This window comes from Strix uralensis, chromosome 8 (assembly GCF_047716275.1).
Source record: "Strix uralensis isolate ZFMK-TIS-50842 chromosome 8, bStrUra1, whole genome shotgun sequence".
Classification (NCBI taxonomy): domain Eukaryota; kingdom Metazoa; phylum Chordata; class Aves; order Strigiformes; family Strigidae; genus Strix; species Strix uralensis.
This window is the reverse complement of record NC_133979.1, coordinates 13584780-13602550: the sequence shown is the minus strand read 5'-3', so window position 1 is coordinate 13602550 and position 17771 is coordinate 13584780. Positions and strand designations below refer to the sequence as shown.

The window sequence follows — 17771 nt, the reverse complement described above, 5'->3', positions numbered from 1 at the left end:
TCATTGTTCAACATCAGCAGACTCAGTAACCTGCAGTACCTTGGCCTTAGAGAATATAATCTAGCTAAGTGTTTGTATTTGAACTTGAGGTTTCATCTGCCATTAACAAGAACGAACAAAACCAGAATCCAGACAAAAAAAGTGCACAAGTCATCTATAAATAACAGAAAATCACAGTCTAGAAGATAAGACTGATAAAAAGCTTAAGAGTTGCAGACATTCTGTGCAGCTTTCTGTGAAGAAAAGCCCTCCTAATGTGCTTGCCAATCTAATTTTACCTAGGTACGTGCATTGACAGGAGTTCTAAAGCAATTACTGCTAGTTGGTTGGAATGCTACTCAGTTCTGTCTGCTGTGGCCACTCTTAGAGTTGACTATAGAGAGGACCAGTACTAGTAAAAGAAGGGAAAGCAGTTGGCAGTTGGTTAAGTTTTGTGGTATAGCATTTTGCAGTTCTTGGTGTATCTTGGTTGTCTGCTTTATGGAAATGTGTTACTGATCATGTTGTATCCAGAAAGATCAAATGCAACATCTAGTGTTCAGAGGAGACTTGATTGCACAGTAAACCATTTCTCAAAAGTCCGGAACTGTAATTTTCTGAATGCCCAGTGTAGAGCATGTTTCTTTCAAGAACATCTGGGTCTATTATTGGTACCAATATATGCTCTTTTATACACTTGTAGAAAGAAGTTCTATTGGTGTCTTTTCTTGTTCTTGTCTTTTCATATCAGTAGGGACTGGAAGCTGACAGGCTGATTAGCAGCCCTGCTGTAAAGGATCTGGAGGCGGTGGTGGACACCAGGTTGGAAGTGCCGTCATCAGTAAGGCAAGCTGCCTACTGAGCTACACGAGGAGGAATATGATTAGCAGATTGAGCAATATTGCATTTATTTCTCTTTGATGCTGGTGAAGCCCCACCCGAAATACTGTGTCTGGGTTTTGGCCTACCCCTTCAAGACAGATGCTGAGACAGTGGACAGGGTTGCTAAAATGGTCAGGGCCTAGAGCACACAACCTGTGAGAGGTGGTGGAGAGATCTGGGCTTGCTTAGCCTTGAAAAGATGGGAAATGTAATAGCAGGCTGCAACTGTTAGAGATGCAGTTGCGGAGATGTTTAAGGTAAACTCTTTTGGTAACAAGGGGCATTGGCTGTGGCTTGGGAGGTTCCGGTTGCACGTTAGGAGAAATCTTTTTGCAAAGAGGATAAAGTAGCATTTGAGCATGTTACACAGAGGGGTTGTGGAGGTTTTGACGACTTGGCTAGAAAAAGCCATGGCTGACCTGATCTGGTTGTTGGGAGGCTAAAACAGATGATCTCAAGGTCTGTTAGAAAAAACATTTCTGTAATTCTGTGTAGTTATCTACACTGATTAATTGGAGTAAAGGGGCAAAAAAAAAATAGAGTAGGAAGCTTGAAATGGAGGGCGTAAGGTAGAAGGTCTGAGGGTGATGTGGGACCCAGAACAGAGGTTGCCACTGCTACTTTGACAGATTCTTGTAGTGAACTAAGCAGTCTCATGAGAAATTATGTCTGGATGGTGCATTACGTGACTCATGAACTGAAAAAATAGAAATATGTACCGTAGGTGTAGAAATATTGGGACCGAAAATGTGTGCATTACAGGGTTTCAAAAGGTGCTTGCTGAAAAGTGTAACTATAAACAAATGCAGATACATTGTTTAATTTGAACATATGCAGGAAGGAACAGTGTTATTAAACAAAAAATGAACCTCAGTGTAAAGCTAATTGTGGCCACTAAATAATGGAATTGCTATCCTGGCACATTTCCCATGTTAATTCTTTGTTTTAAAAATGTCTTCCTGGTGGTTTTTCTGACTTTCTGTGCACTGGCAGGTGGTGTTGAATTGGTCAAAGTAAAGATTAGGCACTGCTGATAAACTTTCAGTTATGAAAAATGAACAAGCCAGCTTTATCCAGCTGAAAGTATAATTCTAACATGTACTGATAGTAGTATTTAAAGTGCATGTGCGATGTGGTGGCAGGGGAGGGTTTGGTCTTTTTCTTTGAGATTCCTGTGAAATTCAGTCACGGGTTTCCAAACTACTAGCATAGAGCAATAATAACCTGTGGGGTTTTTTACCACTTTTTTTAAACATTTTTCTGTGCAATTAGGAAGAACTGGGTCCAAGGGGGAAATTTGCAGCCTCCGTTACTAGATACAGCACATACGCACTTCAAACTAGATTTAACGTTTGCTCAGCTAGGTGATGTTCTTTTCTGACTGGTTTGGACCATCAGTAGAAGCTCCTCTGATATTGCTGGACTTGTCTATATAAACACGCCCAGAGTTTGGGAAATTTGAGAGAGACACTCGTTCTCTCTTTTTTTTTTTTTTTTTTTTCCCCCTCCCCAAATCCTGCCTGCTGTGAGGAAGAATTAACATTAAGCAATGAGTACCTACTTTTAGCTGTGGACTCAAATGGTGATTTTCAGTGATAGAGGAGAGACTTAGCTGGTCTTTTTATCTCCAATTTTTGATTAGCATTTTGTGCTTCAGCAGCATCATCATGTTGAAGTTTGAATTAATTCAAAAGAGATTTTCTAATTTACCTAAAATGTGGAATATTTGAGATAACAAAATGAAGCCCTACAGGTCATGTGTTTTCCTGTAGCAGCAAAATCAGTCCTGCTTACTTAAGCTAATATTCTTTTTAATTCCTGTCCTGTGTCTTGCCTAAGTATAAAAATAGTAGCAGGAAGAACAGAGAGTCCTTTCAGGAACTAAATATATTATGGCAAAAGTCATTGGCTAGAAAAGAGTAGAGACAATATTGGTCAACCTGTTTTGAAACAAAATATTAGACTTCTATTACCACTTTTTAGGATCTTGGGATGGTTAAGAATATGTGGCTTGACAAAGGTTAATCACCTGAGATTCTTTAGATAAGAAATTATGTGTGGATCACAGAAAGGCAGAGGAAACATTTCTTACAGTCTAGTTTTATCCAGTTCATGAAGCAACAGATTGTAATTCAATGTGTCTGGCAGACTCTGGGAACGCCAGCAGACCTGTTTATGATCAGGTCCAACAGAAACCACTGTGCATTCAGAGACTGTAGGTATTTTTTTTAACTCCAGGAATAAGTCTGTATGACTAGTTTGGGACAAAATCTTTCACATTTATTTGAAAAGAAATGAACAGATTACAGAAAGTTATTTTGCATTTTTAAACCATAAGATCCTCTGCTGCTTTATTCTACAGGAATATCTCTCTGTAAAGGCCAGCACACTGAAGTAAAATAATTTTTCTTTTCAATGCAAGTCAGTAGCTTCCTTCTTCGGATAATTATAAATCTGATTGTGTCTAACATTTAGTTTTTCATTGCATCAGAGATAATTTTCACCTTCAATTTGTTTTTTTTCCTTTATCTCCATATTGTATTGTTCATTTTTGTGCAATCATCTTTTAAAGCCATCTTTGATAGTATGCCACCTGCTGCCTTAGGTTCTGCATGCATCATGAAGTGGAGGTCACAGCATTTGTGGACCAAAGAATGTTGGTGTGCTTGGCTGTACTTGTGAAATGCCTGTGTATTTCCACTGTAGACATAGCTCCCTCCTTTCCTCATCTTTGAATATGCATTAATTGCTTGCCCATTCAAAGACATGACTTTCAGACTCCACAGCAATGAACTGCAAAAGGTGCCTATTAGCATTCTGCTAGACAGTCCTGCAAGGTCTCCCAAGGTAAGCTGCCAGCTGTCCAGCTTACCAAAGCTCAGTAGTATGGTAGTGTATGAAGTTGTTTGCATTATTAGGTATAACAGGTTTTTAGAGAGGGACATCCACACTCATCTGAGCAAAGGTTGCAGCAAAAAAGTGTACACTGAATGCTTTCCTAAGTAGCTGAAAGACTTGTTTACACCCTTTAACTGAAGAAACCGATGCCATGAAGGAGATGTTGTGAGGAAGTTCCCTAGAATGATTATGCTTCTCTTCTTTGTGACTATCCATGTGGTAAACATGCTTGTAGGCAAATCTTGCATTCCCTTAAAAAGATAAGAAAAGGATTGATTAGCACACCTTTTGGGGAAGAGCAGAGTTAACCACGAGCTCATCTTTCCAGGCACTGGCATTTTCCATGTACATCGGTGCTTCTGTTGTTTAAACGTACCCTATTCTTAAATATGTGTGAAGTTAGGATTTAGCAGATAGATCAAGTACCTGGAATTAATCCAAGGCCTAATTCTTAATCTTCTGTAGTATGGACATGGTAGATAAATTTCTCAATGGCCAATTTTAAAAACTATTCACTCAAACCCGACATAGCCCATTTCAGCCTCTCTTTAATAGGAAACCTAATAACTTTTTCTGATGTGGTGCATAAAGCTCTGGTATTTTGTTTTCTTTTTATTGCCAGATGCAAGTGAGTTCGTGTATTTACAGTCAATAAACCTATCAGTGCTATACACAGGTTTAGATTAATAATTTCAACCTTTCAGTCTGGGGTGTCTCATTTAGGCCACTGCTGTGTTACTTGTGTCCTTTGGTCACATACTGACTGTCCTATCAGTTGCAGTATTGCTGCTTTTGAGCCACTTCTAGAAGTGGGATAATCTGTTCCAGTATTTTTATTCATACTATTCAGAAGTTGTCAAACAAAACAGGCTGCTCTTTAGGAGCAGTGTGAGTTGTGTACATCTACAGCAAATAAAAAAGGTAATCCCCAAACCCCTTTTTCCATAATGCACTTTTGTCTCTGATATCCTCCTCTTTACCCTGTTCACACTCTGATTTTGTGTAATTTCCAAGAGAGGTGGTTATATATTAGGACTTACCATCAAAGAACAATAGTTTTAAAGAGGTGTGGTTTTACCTATGTATGGGTCATATACGTGAAAGAATGTGTGAGCTGTCCAAGCCATCAAATCTAGAGACTGTATAGGAAGGAAGAAATATTGGCGATAGTTCTGTTGCCTCATTTAATTAGTGAATGTTTATATTTGCCCAGACAGACAGGTTTTATGGCTTGTCCTGTTACCTAGACTCTTCTCTCTCTTGAAGTGTTTTAACAGCCCATTTCTGCCATGAGCAAACCAGTTAGTGATCAGATGTTGCTCTTTTTTTTTCCTGTATTTTTGTAATACTTGCATGAGATAAAATATATCTCTGCCCTAAAGCCACTGCAGCTATTCTGTGTAGCAGACCATAGGCTGGATTAGCATTTGTGGCAAAATGTGCCACCTCTTGATGCTAGGGATTTATTTTTCTTTAGCACACGTTGACTCTCTCAGGATTTTTCCCATAAGACCAAGCATGCAAATATAAATAACAAATAAGATTTTCCACTAAATATCTTGACACATTTTACTGGATTTAGATTCACTTTCCACAGTTTCTGTTTCATGCTTACTTTCCTTCATCTAAGAGCAGTGACAGTGGCAATATAAAAATAACTTTTAAATTGAATTTTTCGAGATCCTCCTCTTCTGCTATCTCTTACTGCTTCCCACTTCTCTTCTGATTTTATGTTTCTTTCTAGTCTTCTCCCTGAAAATCAAGATCTCCTTATGCTTTGCATTACCAGCTGTCAGGCGTGATGCTGTATATGCTGATATGCCACTGTGTTAGCTTGCTTTGGCACTGTTGGCAGCACTCTGCTGTCATGCTCAATTGAGACAGAAAGGACCATTTCTTACTGCAAAATGAATTAATGAAAAACTACTTTTGTTTTTGTAATGGAATCGTTTTGAAATAAACATACAAAGAAATTAGTATTATAACAAATTAGCCCTTAATTTTATAAAGGTTTAAGTGTCAAATATAAACGAACTAAACAGCGAGGCCAACTAATTTTGTGAAAATACAGCCTCAAATTGCCACACGTGATTTCAGCATAAATTCCATCAACTGAGATTTTTTTGTATTTGTTCTTTTTCCTGACATATCTGGTTTTGAGCAAAAGTGAATGTCACCCCAGGCATCTGGAAATTATCTCTGGAAGGAGAGTAGTAACCAATTTACTTTTGTCCCTCTGTGAAAGGGAGAGGCAAGGTCAGGATGATTGTAATGGAGATGATCTTTCTCATGACCTGTTTTCTTCTTTCACCCTGCAAAAGAGGAGGAAGTAGAACATCCTCTCCTGTGTTAACCACCTTCTCCTCTCTAGTCATGGCCTTCCTATCCCTTATGCTTCTTAGAGGATTGCCTTTTACAGGTATTTCTGCTAGTTTAGGAGGCCCAGTGTTAGTGGGCTGCTAATCTTGGGGCTAGTGTAAAATGAAGTAGCAGTTTTGCAGCAAGTTTCTTTCTCCTTGGTACTAACTGTCCGGATTGTGGCTCTTCTTTGATCCACTTGCAAAACTGACCAAGCTAACAAATGTAATTTTCTTAGAGACAGAGTATGATGCAGCTTCTGTGCTTGTGAATTAGACAGACTGATGTACTGTCTTGTGATCATATGTGATGTTTAATTGTAGCATGGTCCCTGATACTATTTTGGCTCATGTCACCTAGCACTGTCCTGGACAATGCTTGCACGTGGTTCAGGGCGTAACATGTGTCCAGAGTAGCCAGTTTTGGATTCAGTCCCCACTTTGGGGGAGAGAATTCAGCCATGTAGTTGTGAGCTGCATCACGTTGCTTGATCTTACTGGCAATGAGCTGTCTCTTCTTATTTAAAACACGATTTAAAATAGAGCCTCTGTGCCCACTTACAGGGGATTTTAGGTTCCAGTAGCTGTTTCTGGCCTTTTCTCAGGACAGACAAGTCTGACTTTACTCCTGTTCTTGGAGCTTTCAGGATGGATGCTGTCTCATGGAAGCCTTTTGTATATAGTATTTCATCCTCTGTGCTGCTTGTAAAGGATAGCAATTTCTTGTTGCATCATCCAGTTTTCACCTTTGTTAGAAGGAATGATTGCAAAACAGGTTTTGTTGGTAAGAAAAGAAGCAAAAAGAAATTTAGAGGAAGTTGCCTTATACCTGTTATACAAATGTTTAGACCAGTAAACTGGTGCTTGCTCTTGAGAAATGAAAATGAGATCTGTGGAGCCTTCATAAGTAATACAGTTCTCTTCAGAGGAGTTTATATTGCTTATAGCTGTTAAAATGAGTACTGAAAGTGGTATGGTTAACTTGACATAGTTATACTGGTAAAACAGCATGCTGGACACTTTGAAGCACTTTGAAGCATTTTCCAAACTGACTGTATGTAAGGTGTACTGACTGTATGAAAGTACCTCTGTCATAAAGTTCAATTACTGTCACAGGTATCATCACTTGATGGGAAAATTAGAAAGCTAAATCAGCAAAACATGGTTTTCTCACAAAATTTTTACTTTTTATTTGCTTAAAATACAACATAACTTTTAGGGGTAATTCCCTTTTTTGGCTAAAAAGAACATCACTAGTATTAGATGCTTTTAATTTTTCAGTGTGTAAGGTACTATGAACAGTGATCTGAGCCTTGGTCAGAACCATGAGTAGAAGCAGATGAAAATAACCCTAGAAAAATGAGTTGAAATATTCTGATAGTTGATCAAAGAAGAGAAAAGAGCTGGGAACAAAGTGTTCAGGAAAACCTTTGTGAAGCCATATATATGCTTATGAATTTAGGCCAAAAAAAAGTTAAAAATCAGTCATGGTCAGTAAAAACTTGTTGATGTTTTAGGTTGGCTCAATAATCTGCAGATCCTTCTCACAATTTATTTTTGTTAGATGGATCTGAGTGTATGATACTAGGAGGAGGTGGTATGTTCTTTCACTTGACAAAATGCCATGCAGTGACATTAGATGAGAGCACTGCGGTATCATAGTAATGAAGACTACACTATTATTGTCAAATTTGCAAAGATCGTTTACTCTGAGTTATTCTTGCACTTTATTTAGTAACCTCAAAGGCCCAAAGTTTATTGATACACTGCCTTATCATACCTGCTAGCTCAAGTTAATGACTTGCTCCAGGTAGAGGATATAGTTGGGCAATATTTCATACAGCTTTTTTGTCAAGAGTTTTGAGCTTCCATGGTTTAATTTATATAGTTTCATATAAAAGATTGAGATACATGTTCATCCAGTTGAGAGGCTTATCTGTAGGAGAGAAGAATCAAAACTCTTTTGTAGACTTGACAGCTAGTACATCACTGAGTACATATACAAGACGTTCATGGCACTTAAGCAAAAATTTCGAGAGAACAGTTCAGAACTTTTCTTCCAAAATACCTGTGTGCATGCATTTTTACATATTATTGTGTGGGTATGTATCTATATTATAAAGTGCACCTACCTATCCTGTACCTATATACATAATCTATAATTTGTATATATATAAAATGTAGTGTAGTTCAATTGATTTCTTGCAGAAAATAAATTAGAAAAAGCTAAAAAATAGTCTTTCTTGATGTTGAAAGGCTCCTATTAGCCTAATTTCAATTTAAATCTAATTGCTTTAAAATACATGTTTATACTATTCTCCCCTCCCTATTTTTTTAGTAAAGCTTCCTAAGGCTCAAAACTATCATGATAATTTTTTCTATCTTTTTTAATCCTTTGACATTTGAAGAAAGGTCTTTTTTTTCTGCAGTTGACAAGGAGGGTGTTTGACTATGCAAGGGAATGCTGACTCTGTCTAGACAGAAAACATTGCCAAATGTACAAAGTCCTTGATAGAACAGACAAGCCCTTTTTTTTTTCCCCCCTAACATTCCGTTTATAGTAATTTTAGCTGTTACTTGCAGCTTCAAGTTTTAATTTTGGGATTTGAAATACTGGGGTTTTTTTTCCAGATTTGCAGTGTCCCTGTAAAGACTGTAGAGATATTGATGAATATTTTGTTCTGTGTACAGTGGTTTCCTATCTAGAACTATGGCTAAGAAATGGGTTTATGTAACTGGTATCCATAAATCAAGGTGATGTGTCAGCTGACAGGCTCCCAGTAGAACAGAAGTCATCTCAAATTCACACTGACTGTGGGTAGCTAAATAGTGGTATGTTTGCCAGTCAGGACTCCACAAATGATAGAAATTAGAAAGGAAAGGAGTGGAAAGGTTCCTTCTGCACAGTGCAGTAGAGTTGTTGAGCCCACTCTAAGCTCTGATGGTTGTATTGGGCTATAACAGCAGTATATTTGATGTTGTGAGTACAAATTCATCATTGCTGTAATAGTCTAAAAACTCTAAAAACCATATAAGAAAATGAGCTCTTTCAGTAGACAAGTTTCAGTAGTTGAGAGCTTGCTTACTTCATTTTTCTTAAGCACATTAAATGGTTCTAGACAGGCTGTTGCTGTGATCTTTGAAATATTACCACGTTTCTTTCATTCTCTGCTTTTAAATTTCTTATACAGTAACACTTTTATACTTCATCGTACTCTTCATTACAAATTTCTGGGTATTCAGGCTCTATTTGGAGCTTAAAAGCATTTCAAACCACCCCAGAAAGTCAGAAATGGACAAGGGAAGAGATGTGCATTTATTGTCCTCTCTTTTACCGTAGCCTGTTGACTCCCAGTGCAGAGATCAGGCCTGCAGTTTCTGGCTCTTAACCCAGCAGCCGATCCGCAGGTAAATTAACCCAGCAAGCATGTATCATTTTTAACTAGAACGGGTATAAGGTAGTAATTTGAACCTGGAAAATAATGTCTTGGCCACAGTTTTTGTCTGAAGTAATTCTGCTTTAGCTTTAGAGAAAGACCTTGTTTTTGTAGGGATATTTTTTTTTCCCTTTCATTTCTTGTCATATTACTCAAACTCCTATATTAGAACTCTTCAGAAAGATTGAGGAATGACTGATGAAAACCTTGAATGATACTTTGAAAATGTAGTACATGCTGTGCAGTTCCAGTAGATAAAAGCGGTATGGTTGAAGGGTTTAAAATATGCTTTCATATTAATTTACTATCATTTCAATATTCTTTTAAGAGACTGCTATGGATTCTGAATTTTCAGTTGCAACTACAGTTTATTCGAAGTTTAAAGGGATATGATGCATTTTCTTTGTGAAGTATTCTACTCTTTGTTCATGCTAGTTCTTTGGCTTTTTGAAACCAGTAGTACACACTACTGTCCTGTCAAATGCACGAATGTTTGGGTGTTGAACTTCTACCACAGCTGAACACTGATGTGTACTTGCAGCAAAAAATGGAAAACTGTGAATAATCCCTCTTGCCTTTTGAAATGGGCAGGATTGAGTGAAAAAGCTTGTGTTGTTAACAGTGCTGATTCTGCTCTGTAAATACATAAGCCTTTTTTTCTGCAGGGATTTCAATCCAGCTTTCACCAGCATTTTGTTCACCTAAAACTACATTTAAAGGTGGTTTTTTTTTTTTAGGGTTCTGCTGCTAAATTTGTGTTTTATGTGCTTTGGTCAGGGAAAAACCCACAATGTTACATACATTTCTGTTTACTATAAATTTATTATTTCGCTCAACTTTGTAAGAAATATATTCAATTAAGGTGTTAGGGTACGCTTTTTCTACATCTTAACCAAAATAATCTCCCAGATACCATGCCTTTTAAAGTAATGTAGTTGAAACTTAAATTTCAGTAATTTAACTTGGTAAACATTGTACTACCTTTGATAAATGTTAACTTAATTTCTTCCCAGCCTTCCAAAGGATGAGTTGGCAACAGAACCACTAAAATATGCTGAACAACTTCCTGTAGCTCAGATAATACACCAGGTATGTGTTTATATTTTAAATATTTTCTTTGGGAATAAACAACATCTGTAATATTCAGACTGCTTTTCTAGGTCACACAGAATCAATATCCCCATGTTGGAAGTATGTAAAAACAACATACTCTTGTTCAGATTAGAACTATTAAATGATAAAAGTCTTACTCTGGCAATGAAAAGATGCTTGCTGTATGACACAGTTAACACTTCAGAGGTGCTGTTAAAATTGTTGTGTCTACTGATATAAAATAAAAAAAAAAAACATTAATTTTTCGAATTTGCATCTTGACCTAAATCATATTCCCCTTCCTGAAAAAGCAGCTGAAGTACAGAATCATTATTGTGGAATAATTGTCATGGTGAGTTGAGTAGGAAACACAATCTCCTTTCCTAATACAGTTCTGAACTAGCGCTATTTCTACCTATACCAGTGTCATCATACTTTTGGCTTTGCACAGGGTTTTTTGTTTGCTTTTTGGTTTGCACAATAAAAAAACCAGAGATTGAGATTTCACCCAGATTGTGCCTTCTAATTGTGTCTTTATTTAAAATCAATACTCTTCTATTGATTTAAGTAAACAAATGAGGGATGATGTGGACATCTGAGCTGGGATTGAATAGAAGGCAACAGTTTTTATTATGGCATGTCTTTCCCCGCCGCCCCCCCCCCCCCCCCCCCCCCCAATGTGTGGCAAGGAGAAAGAAGAGATTTTTTTCTGTGCAGAAGATTCTATACTCCCTTTTTGCTCTTTTGTCAAAGTTCAAGGTCTGGTTCTCAACCCATCCTGCTGGTAGATTAGATGCCCAGTCTGCATTCACGTCTTCACATTCTTCACTGTTAGCCACAGTGTCTCTGCCTATTTTGTGGAAACACTCAATCCAAATAACATACATAAAGCTTGTTATACACTGTAAAACATGAGTATTGAGACTTAGCATCTCCCTTCTTGATGATGCTTTAAAGAAAGCAAAAAGACCTACTCTGTTGCAGTCATTTGGAATTTTCTCCAAAAAAAGGTTATTTTTAACTTGATGCATGTGGAGTCCTGCTTCAGGGACAGGTAACTGTAGTTTTCCTAAGTCATGACTGAATAGGTCAGGTTACTGTTTTCCTAATGGTACCTGGGCAGTATGGAATCTTTCACGTGATGAGGTATACTCTGAAAAATTGACCTGAAAGTTAGGGAGGATAATAACAGTTCATCACAGGAGACAAAATGGTACAGTCCATTCACTGCCTTGAGATAAGGAAAACTTCCAACATGAAAATTTGGTGTTGGTCAAAGTAGCGATAAGCCAGATAGACAATGTTAGATAAAGCTGTGGTTTCAGGCTGAGCTTTTCTTGATTGCTTAAAGATCAACAGGAACAAATAAAAGTCCACTAAATGTCGAAGTTGCTTACAAAATCTCCCTATTAGTATTAATTATTATTGTAGATCTTTCCAAATACCGTTGTCAATCAGTGTTTTTAAGCAGTTGAGTCACACACTGCAGGCAGTGCTGGTTTTACCTTAAAGGAAACATAAGCTTTATTTTAAAACTTTAAAGTGTACAAGTCATTTCTGCGAGATGTAAACACAAGGGATTTAAAACTTTTGGCTGAAATCTGCACCTCCGGGAAGAATCTCTGATGTGTTCAGAACATGGAAGATTGGAAATCAGGACCAGTTTGTATGTCAGGAACTCCCTGGTGTTGTCAGAGCTTTAAATGACCCAACAGCCTGCAAATGTCACATTTAAAATTCTGTCTTCATGCCTGACTCTCAGCATAAATGAATTAAACAGCAGAGCAGGCAGCCAGTCAATATGTTCTTAACAGTGAGAGTGAGCAATGAAACAGTTTGGGGGTTGTTTGGAATCAGTAAATAGAAAGTGCACGGAATGGCTCACCTAGAGGAAAATCTCAAATAGGAAACAGAATTAACCTTTAAGATGGTCGACCAGACAAAATGTCATAGTAATATTTTTACAACATTAGGTGGGTAATAACCACGGAGGGTTCATTTGGCTACTGTGTGTTATACTGCAATAGAGTATTGCACTGTGGAAAGGCAGAAATCTGTTTTTTATGTGCTTTTATCTGTTTGCTGTAACAAATTTACCGGTAGTATAGAGTTGTGGTCCACAGAAGGCAGCAAAACAGACCCAACAGAACTGCAGATGTCTTTGATGTAGAGAAACAGAATAAAATTACTATTGTTTAGCTATCATGTCAGGGAGTCAGGCATAACGCTCTGGTTTTGTAGGATGGCAATGCCCTTTTTGAGCCTCTAGGAGCTGTAATCAGCTAAGCATACTCTGCACCAGTGTCCTGGTGAATTAGCACTGCAAAGATTATAATGTATTGTTTCTGAGGGAGCCGGGACACGTAGTGCAAGGTCCATGTTAAGTTTATATGAACAAATATTGTTTTACTTGAAGAAAAAAGAAATTGTAAGAAATAAAAAATGAGTAAAACCAGTTAATAGTAATTGTGATGTTATGATGCTTTATCCAAATGTGTGATCACTGGTTTAGTATGGGCCTTTGTTGTTGGTTCTGTATCACATGTAAGATTTCTCTCACGTTAACTCATGTTTTGTTTAGCTCTAGGCAGAAATAAAGGCATCAGTAATGTATATTTATAGCATAAATATACATTAAAATTTCACAGTGGTAGACAGGTATCCTAAATCAGTATAATGCCTAAATCAGTATAATCCCAAAATATGTTTTAATTATAGTTAGTAGCCAACATGGCTATCCAAATTTCACTGTAAATTCATTCTCCTGAACACTACTAAGAGTCTACATATTTTCCTTTGGTACTTACATGTGATTTCTAACATTCTCTTCAGTACTTAATCTCTGGTATTTTAAAAAGTATTATACTAATGAACAGAAACTACCTTTTGATTTCTAATCTGATTATTCCACAAGAAAATTTCAGACTTGGTACATCCTAAACTATTTAATGAAAGGACACCCAGAATCTTATTCTGGGATTAATCTTAAACTTTATGGCACTAGTGATTATTTATTATTATAGCAGTATAAAAACAAAAGAATAACAACCCTATAAATTTCACAGTTCCAATTCTCAGAAATGTGTTATATTTAATGCATTAGATCATGGTTGATTAAAAAGACATATGTGAAGAAATGAACATGAATAGCAGAATGAAAACAAATACCAACATTTAAGCCACTAGTTTTTAGATATGAACCAAAAATCAGACATCTGTAAATAAAGTAGCTTTCTCCATTTTCAAAAACAAAAAGGAAAATGTGCTTTTAACTGAAATAAAACCCACTAGTGCTTGGTAAAGGAATGCAGTCATTAATATAAACTTCTAAAATGGCAAAAGTTAAGCTTTTCGAGGAATACCCACATAACACAACCTTTTTAATGAGGTTCTTTGTGTACAGTCGTGCATACAATGCTGCTACTTAGACTAAGTTTATGAATAGTAAGGCAAAAAAAAAAGGGCAGGTGGGGAGAAAGAGGAGAGACTACTTTAATTCTGCACTTGTCTTTAGTTGTAACAGGTCTGGTGAAAGAACAGGGAAAACTGCGTTTGAGAAGATTGTTTTCATTTATCATAAAGGATATTCATTGCTGGCCTTCCAATTCAGCAAGGTATTTTAATAAAAGTACCTAACTTCAGTGCCAGTGCTCATGCTCTGAATGTCACTATGTGTTAATATATTTTGCCTAACTGGGATTTAGGATATTGAAGAGATTTAAATTGTTACAGGTGTCTTACTGATTGAAGAATGTTTTATTGATGAAAGGCACATTTCAGTGGATAAATGGCAGATCTCCTGATGTTGTTATAATTGAAACCAAAATGAAACAGCAAATTCAGACCATGATCAACTTGTATACTTATTTTTAGGCCATTGTAAAATATTAAGCAGATAAATTAATGTGCTGTTAAAACAGGATGGTATTTCATGAAAATAACTTCCAGCCCACAGTGTCAATTGCACAATTTACTTAAAATTCTACATGGCTTACAGTTGCACATTTACTTAAAATAAAGAGTTCCTAGGTGTTTTCTCGTGTAGGAGAATGCATGGGGGAATGTTAGGTATAATTTCTGATTAAATTAGATTGAGTTTCCTTTTGAAGGTATGTGTTAAATTTGTTTTGTAGAGTTTTTAACCAGTGTGTTTCTTTAGTCTGTGTGGAAGCCTCAGTGGAAAGTGCCTTCTGTAATCTCAGGAGATTACTGGGAGATCATGCTAACCCTGTTGAGTGAATATGTCTATTCCAGATTCTAGTTGAGCAACTCATGTGAGCACCATTAGCTTTGCTGAGTTTAGACTCAGAGGATGTTAGGAAGTTGCCACATCCAGTCTAGTTTGAGGGTATTGACTGCAGTCCACAATAAGGGAAATTAAATAATTTAAAATAGATGAGAGGGGGATCTCCAGAATTAGAAATGCACAGGCTGATGGCCATCAAAGATGACCGTGGAGTTGCAGTTTCATATTAAGTCTTGCAAGAAGGTCTTTGTTTCCGTAATTTCTGTGCTGCTTTAATGAGTTTGCCTCCCGCCCTGCCCCAATCTTTTTGCTTTGAAGTTTAGTTTTTATTCATTCTAGGGATCTTACTCTCACATAGTAGAGGGGTGTTAGTTTATTGCATTTGTTGATGTTATTCCTGTTTCACGCTGATTTAATTGAGAGAGGTTTTCTTTAGCAGCATTGGGCAGAAATTGTTGAAACAGTATTAAGAAAATAGAACACACTAAGTTGTATAGATTTTTTTGAAGTTTTTTTTGATTATAACAACAATTTTAGGTCTCAAACTGAAATGTTTTCACAAACACTAAAGTGGTTTTATGTGGCTTATGAACTTTGTGAAATGCTCGATATGAAAATTAACCCATCAAATGCTGATACAGTCTTGAAAGCATAACTTTAAAATTCAGGGATCACACTCGTGCCTTGACCATTGCCTTATAGCTGCCCTTTGGCAGTTGTTACGTTTCAAGAGGTCCTCTTGCACTCAGTCCACATCTGTCCTGACACTGGAGTCTCTCTGGAGTTCCTATTTATGTCTTATAAAAAACATCAGTTGTGTTCACAACTTTGGTCAAGTATGCAAGGTGTTTAATAGCACAGCAGTAGCCCGGATTTTGATTTTTTTTTTTGATGCAGACAGTAATTTTGGTTTACGTATAATAATTTATTAAAAGTTTTATTAAAGTACTTTAAGTGATACTTGCATTTTACTGTGTCTTTACAAGAGGTTCAAAAGCAAGTTGTGATGTTTTAGATGTGTCAAGTTGGATGTGTAACGTTTTAGACATGGCTATTTATACATTCTCTGAAAATCCATTCCTGTAGCTGTGTTTGAAAATAACTGTAAAGCATAGCTTGCTTTTTAAAACTCTTGTCATAGTATTCATCTAGATGATGTCAGAGATAAAATACGACCTTTCACCAAAAGGTCCAAATTTTGTTCCACCTGTTAGCACAGACAGGTCTTTTCAGGAATGCTTTTCTTTTTCAGAACTGAATTTTTTCAGGATGATTTAAAATTTAATTTTTCATATCAAGGGTTAGAAAGTACTCTCACTTTAGAATTCAGTTTTATTTTAACAAAATGCATTACGTGGCTACACAACAAAAAGCCTTGTGTCATGTCACCTTGCACTAGGACACCTGCCTGGTCAGGCTTTATTTTGGCAACTCTGAGCAACGTACTGAAGATGGTGTTGTCACCCCCTTACTGCTGCCACTTCTTGTGGCCACTTTGGAATATATGGAGAACAGCAGCCTGTTCTGGCAGTGTTCATTTTTTGTCTGTTCCAGACTAGAGGTGACAAAAGCTGTTTCTGATGCATTTCATGGAAATCTGTCGACATCCTCTTCCTTACCAGGTGGCCTGAAGTCCTTTTTGGGGCTCAGGCATTCAGACTATATTCATGCGCAGAACTAAACCCAGGTGTGCTGTACACCTTTTGCTGAACCAGCCTTTATTCATCTAGGGCACTTGGGATGTATAGAAGTTAGAATTTAATGTGTTTTACTGAGAATTTTTTTTTTCAGTTCCTTTTCTATATTAAACATATGTTTGTGAATTGTGTAACCTAGAGGTGGTTTGCCTGCATTTTATAACTAGTGGAAGTGGTCTCAAGTAGAATCACAACTGGATGTTATCTAGTAAATTAAGAACTTGCTGGTTTCCCTAAATTATATACATTATGTGGATTTAATTTCTCTCACTGTCACTTAAGTTATCTAAATTTTTTTTGCTTCTTTTAAATTGAATACTACCTAGTAGAAAATTTGGTGCTCAAAAGGGGCAAAACAAACTTTCTGTGGAAATTTTTACTACTATTTTTATTTCTATTACTGCACAGTTTTGCCAACGACCAAATCAAATATGTTACAGAGCAGGAAAGATATTCCTGCCAACACTGTGTGCCTCTTGGTGCATATAGGTGCTTTGAGGTTCACTCCCTAATATTTCTTCTAATATTAAGGTTGACTTAAAAAATTGTGAGTAGCAGTCTTGCTGTGTGTATGAGTCATGTCATATATATGCAGTGTGTACCTTTAAATGTAGAGAATGAGTGCTTAATTATTCTGATAGTACTGTTTTCTATAAATAATAAATTTAGAATGGAATAGTCCCCTGTTTCTCTGACTCACTCCAAGAAATCACCAAACACATTCTTAACTTGGTTGTAGATGGTACAGGTCTTTACTGGCAAAACATTCAACCAGAAACATTTTCAGGCATTTTTTTATCCAGTGAAGTACTGCAGTCAGTGATGGTATTCAGGGCCTTCATATGTAAGCTGGTCTACACAGGCAATAAAGTTGTCCTTTTTTTTTCTTATTCAGAACTTTAGTAGCATGTTAGGCTAATGAAATCTCATAAGCAACATTCCTGAAATAGAGTATATTTCTGAGGGTAGCATAGAGCACTTTTGTAAAAGATTTAAACTGTAATTTTTTTGATTTGCTGTTGTTTTTCTCATCAGTTCTTTCCAATCACAGAATACAATGATGTGGAGTTAGCATATTTTACTGATGATCTGTTTTTACAGACAAGGCGCAGCTGCTTTTATTTTTGTTGTTTTTCATCTGAGTGTGAGGGAAACCCTCTGGAGTCAGAGACCTAGTAAAGCA

The 17771-nt window shown here is 36.8% G+C and overlaps 2 protein-coding genes across 3 annotated transcripts in view; one reads left to right on the top strand and one right to left on the bottom strand.

The window, feature by feature from the left end:
• The window catches only part of PIGK (phosphatidylinositol glycan anchor biosynthesis class K), a 71847-nt gene that overhangs the window by 36319 nt on the left and 17757 nt on the right, over positions 1 to 17771 (top strand). The window contains exons 10-11 of one of the 2 annotated variants that reach the window (XR_012629847.1): positions 10567 to 10642; positions 14160 to 14259. Coding sequence is in view for 1 of the 2 variants with exons in the window: in XM_074876318.1 (XP_074732419.1) it covers positions 10567 to 10642 (76 nt within the window). In the remaining variant the exon portion in view is untranslated. The remainder of the gene's footprint in view (positions 1 to 10566; positions 10643 to 14159; positions 14260 to 17771) is intronic. The other variant, XM_074876318.1, reaches the window with a different exon arrangement.
• ST6GALNAC5 (ST6 N-acetylgalactosaminide alpha-2,6-sialyltransferase 5) overlaps positions 3234 to 17771 on the bottom strand; it is a 116511-nt gene continuing 101973 nt past the window's right edge. The window contains exon 5 of the mRNA XM_074876320.1: positions 3234 to 4010. Coding sequence (XP_074732421.1) covers positions 3968 to 4010 — 43 coding nt within the window. The 3' untranslated portion in view covers positions 3234 to 3967. The remainder of the gene's footprint in view (positions 4011 to 17771) is intronic.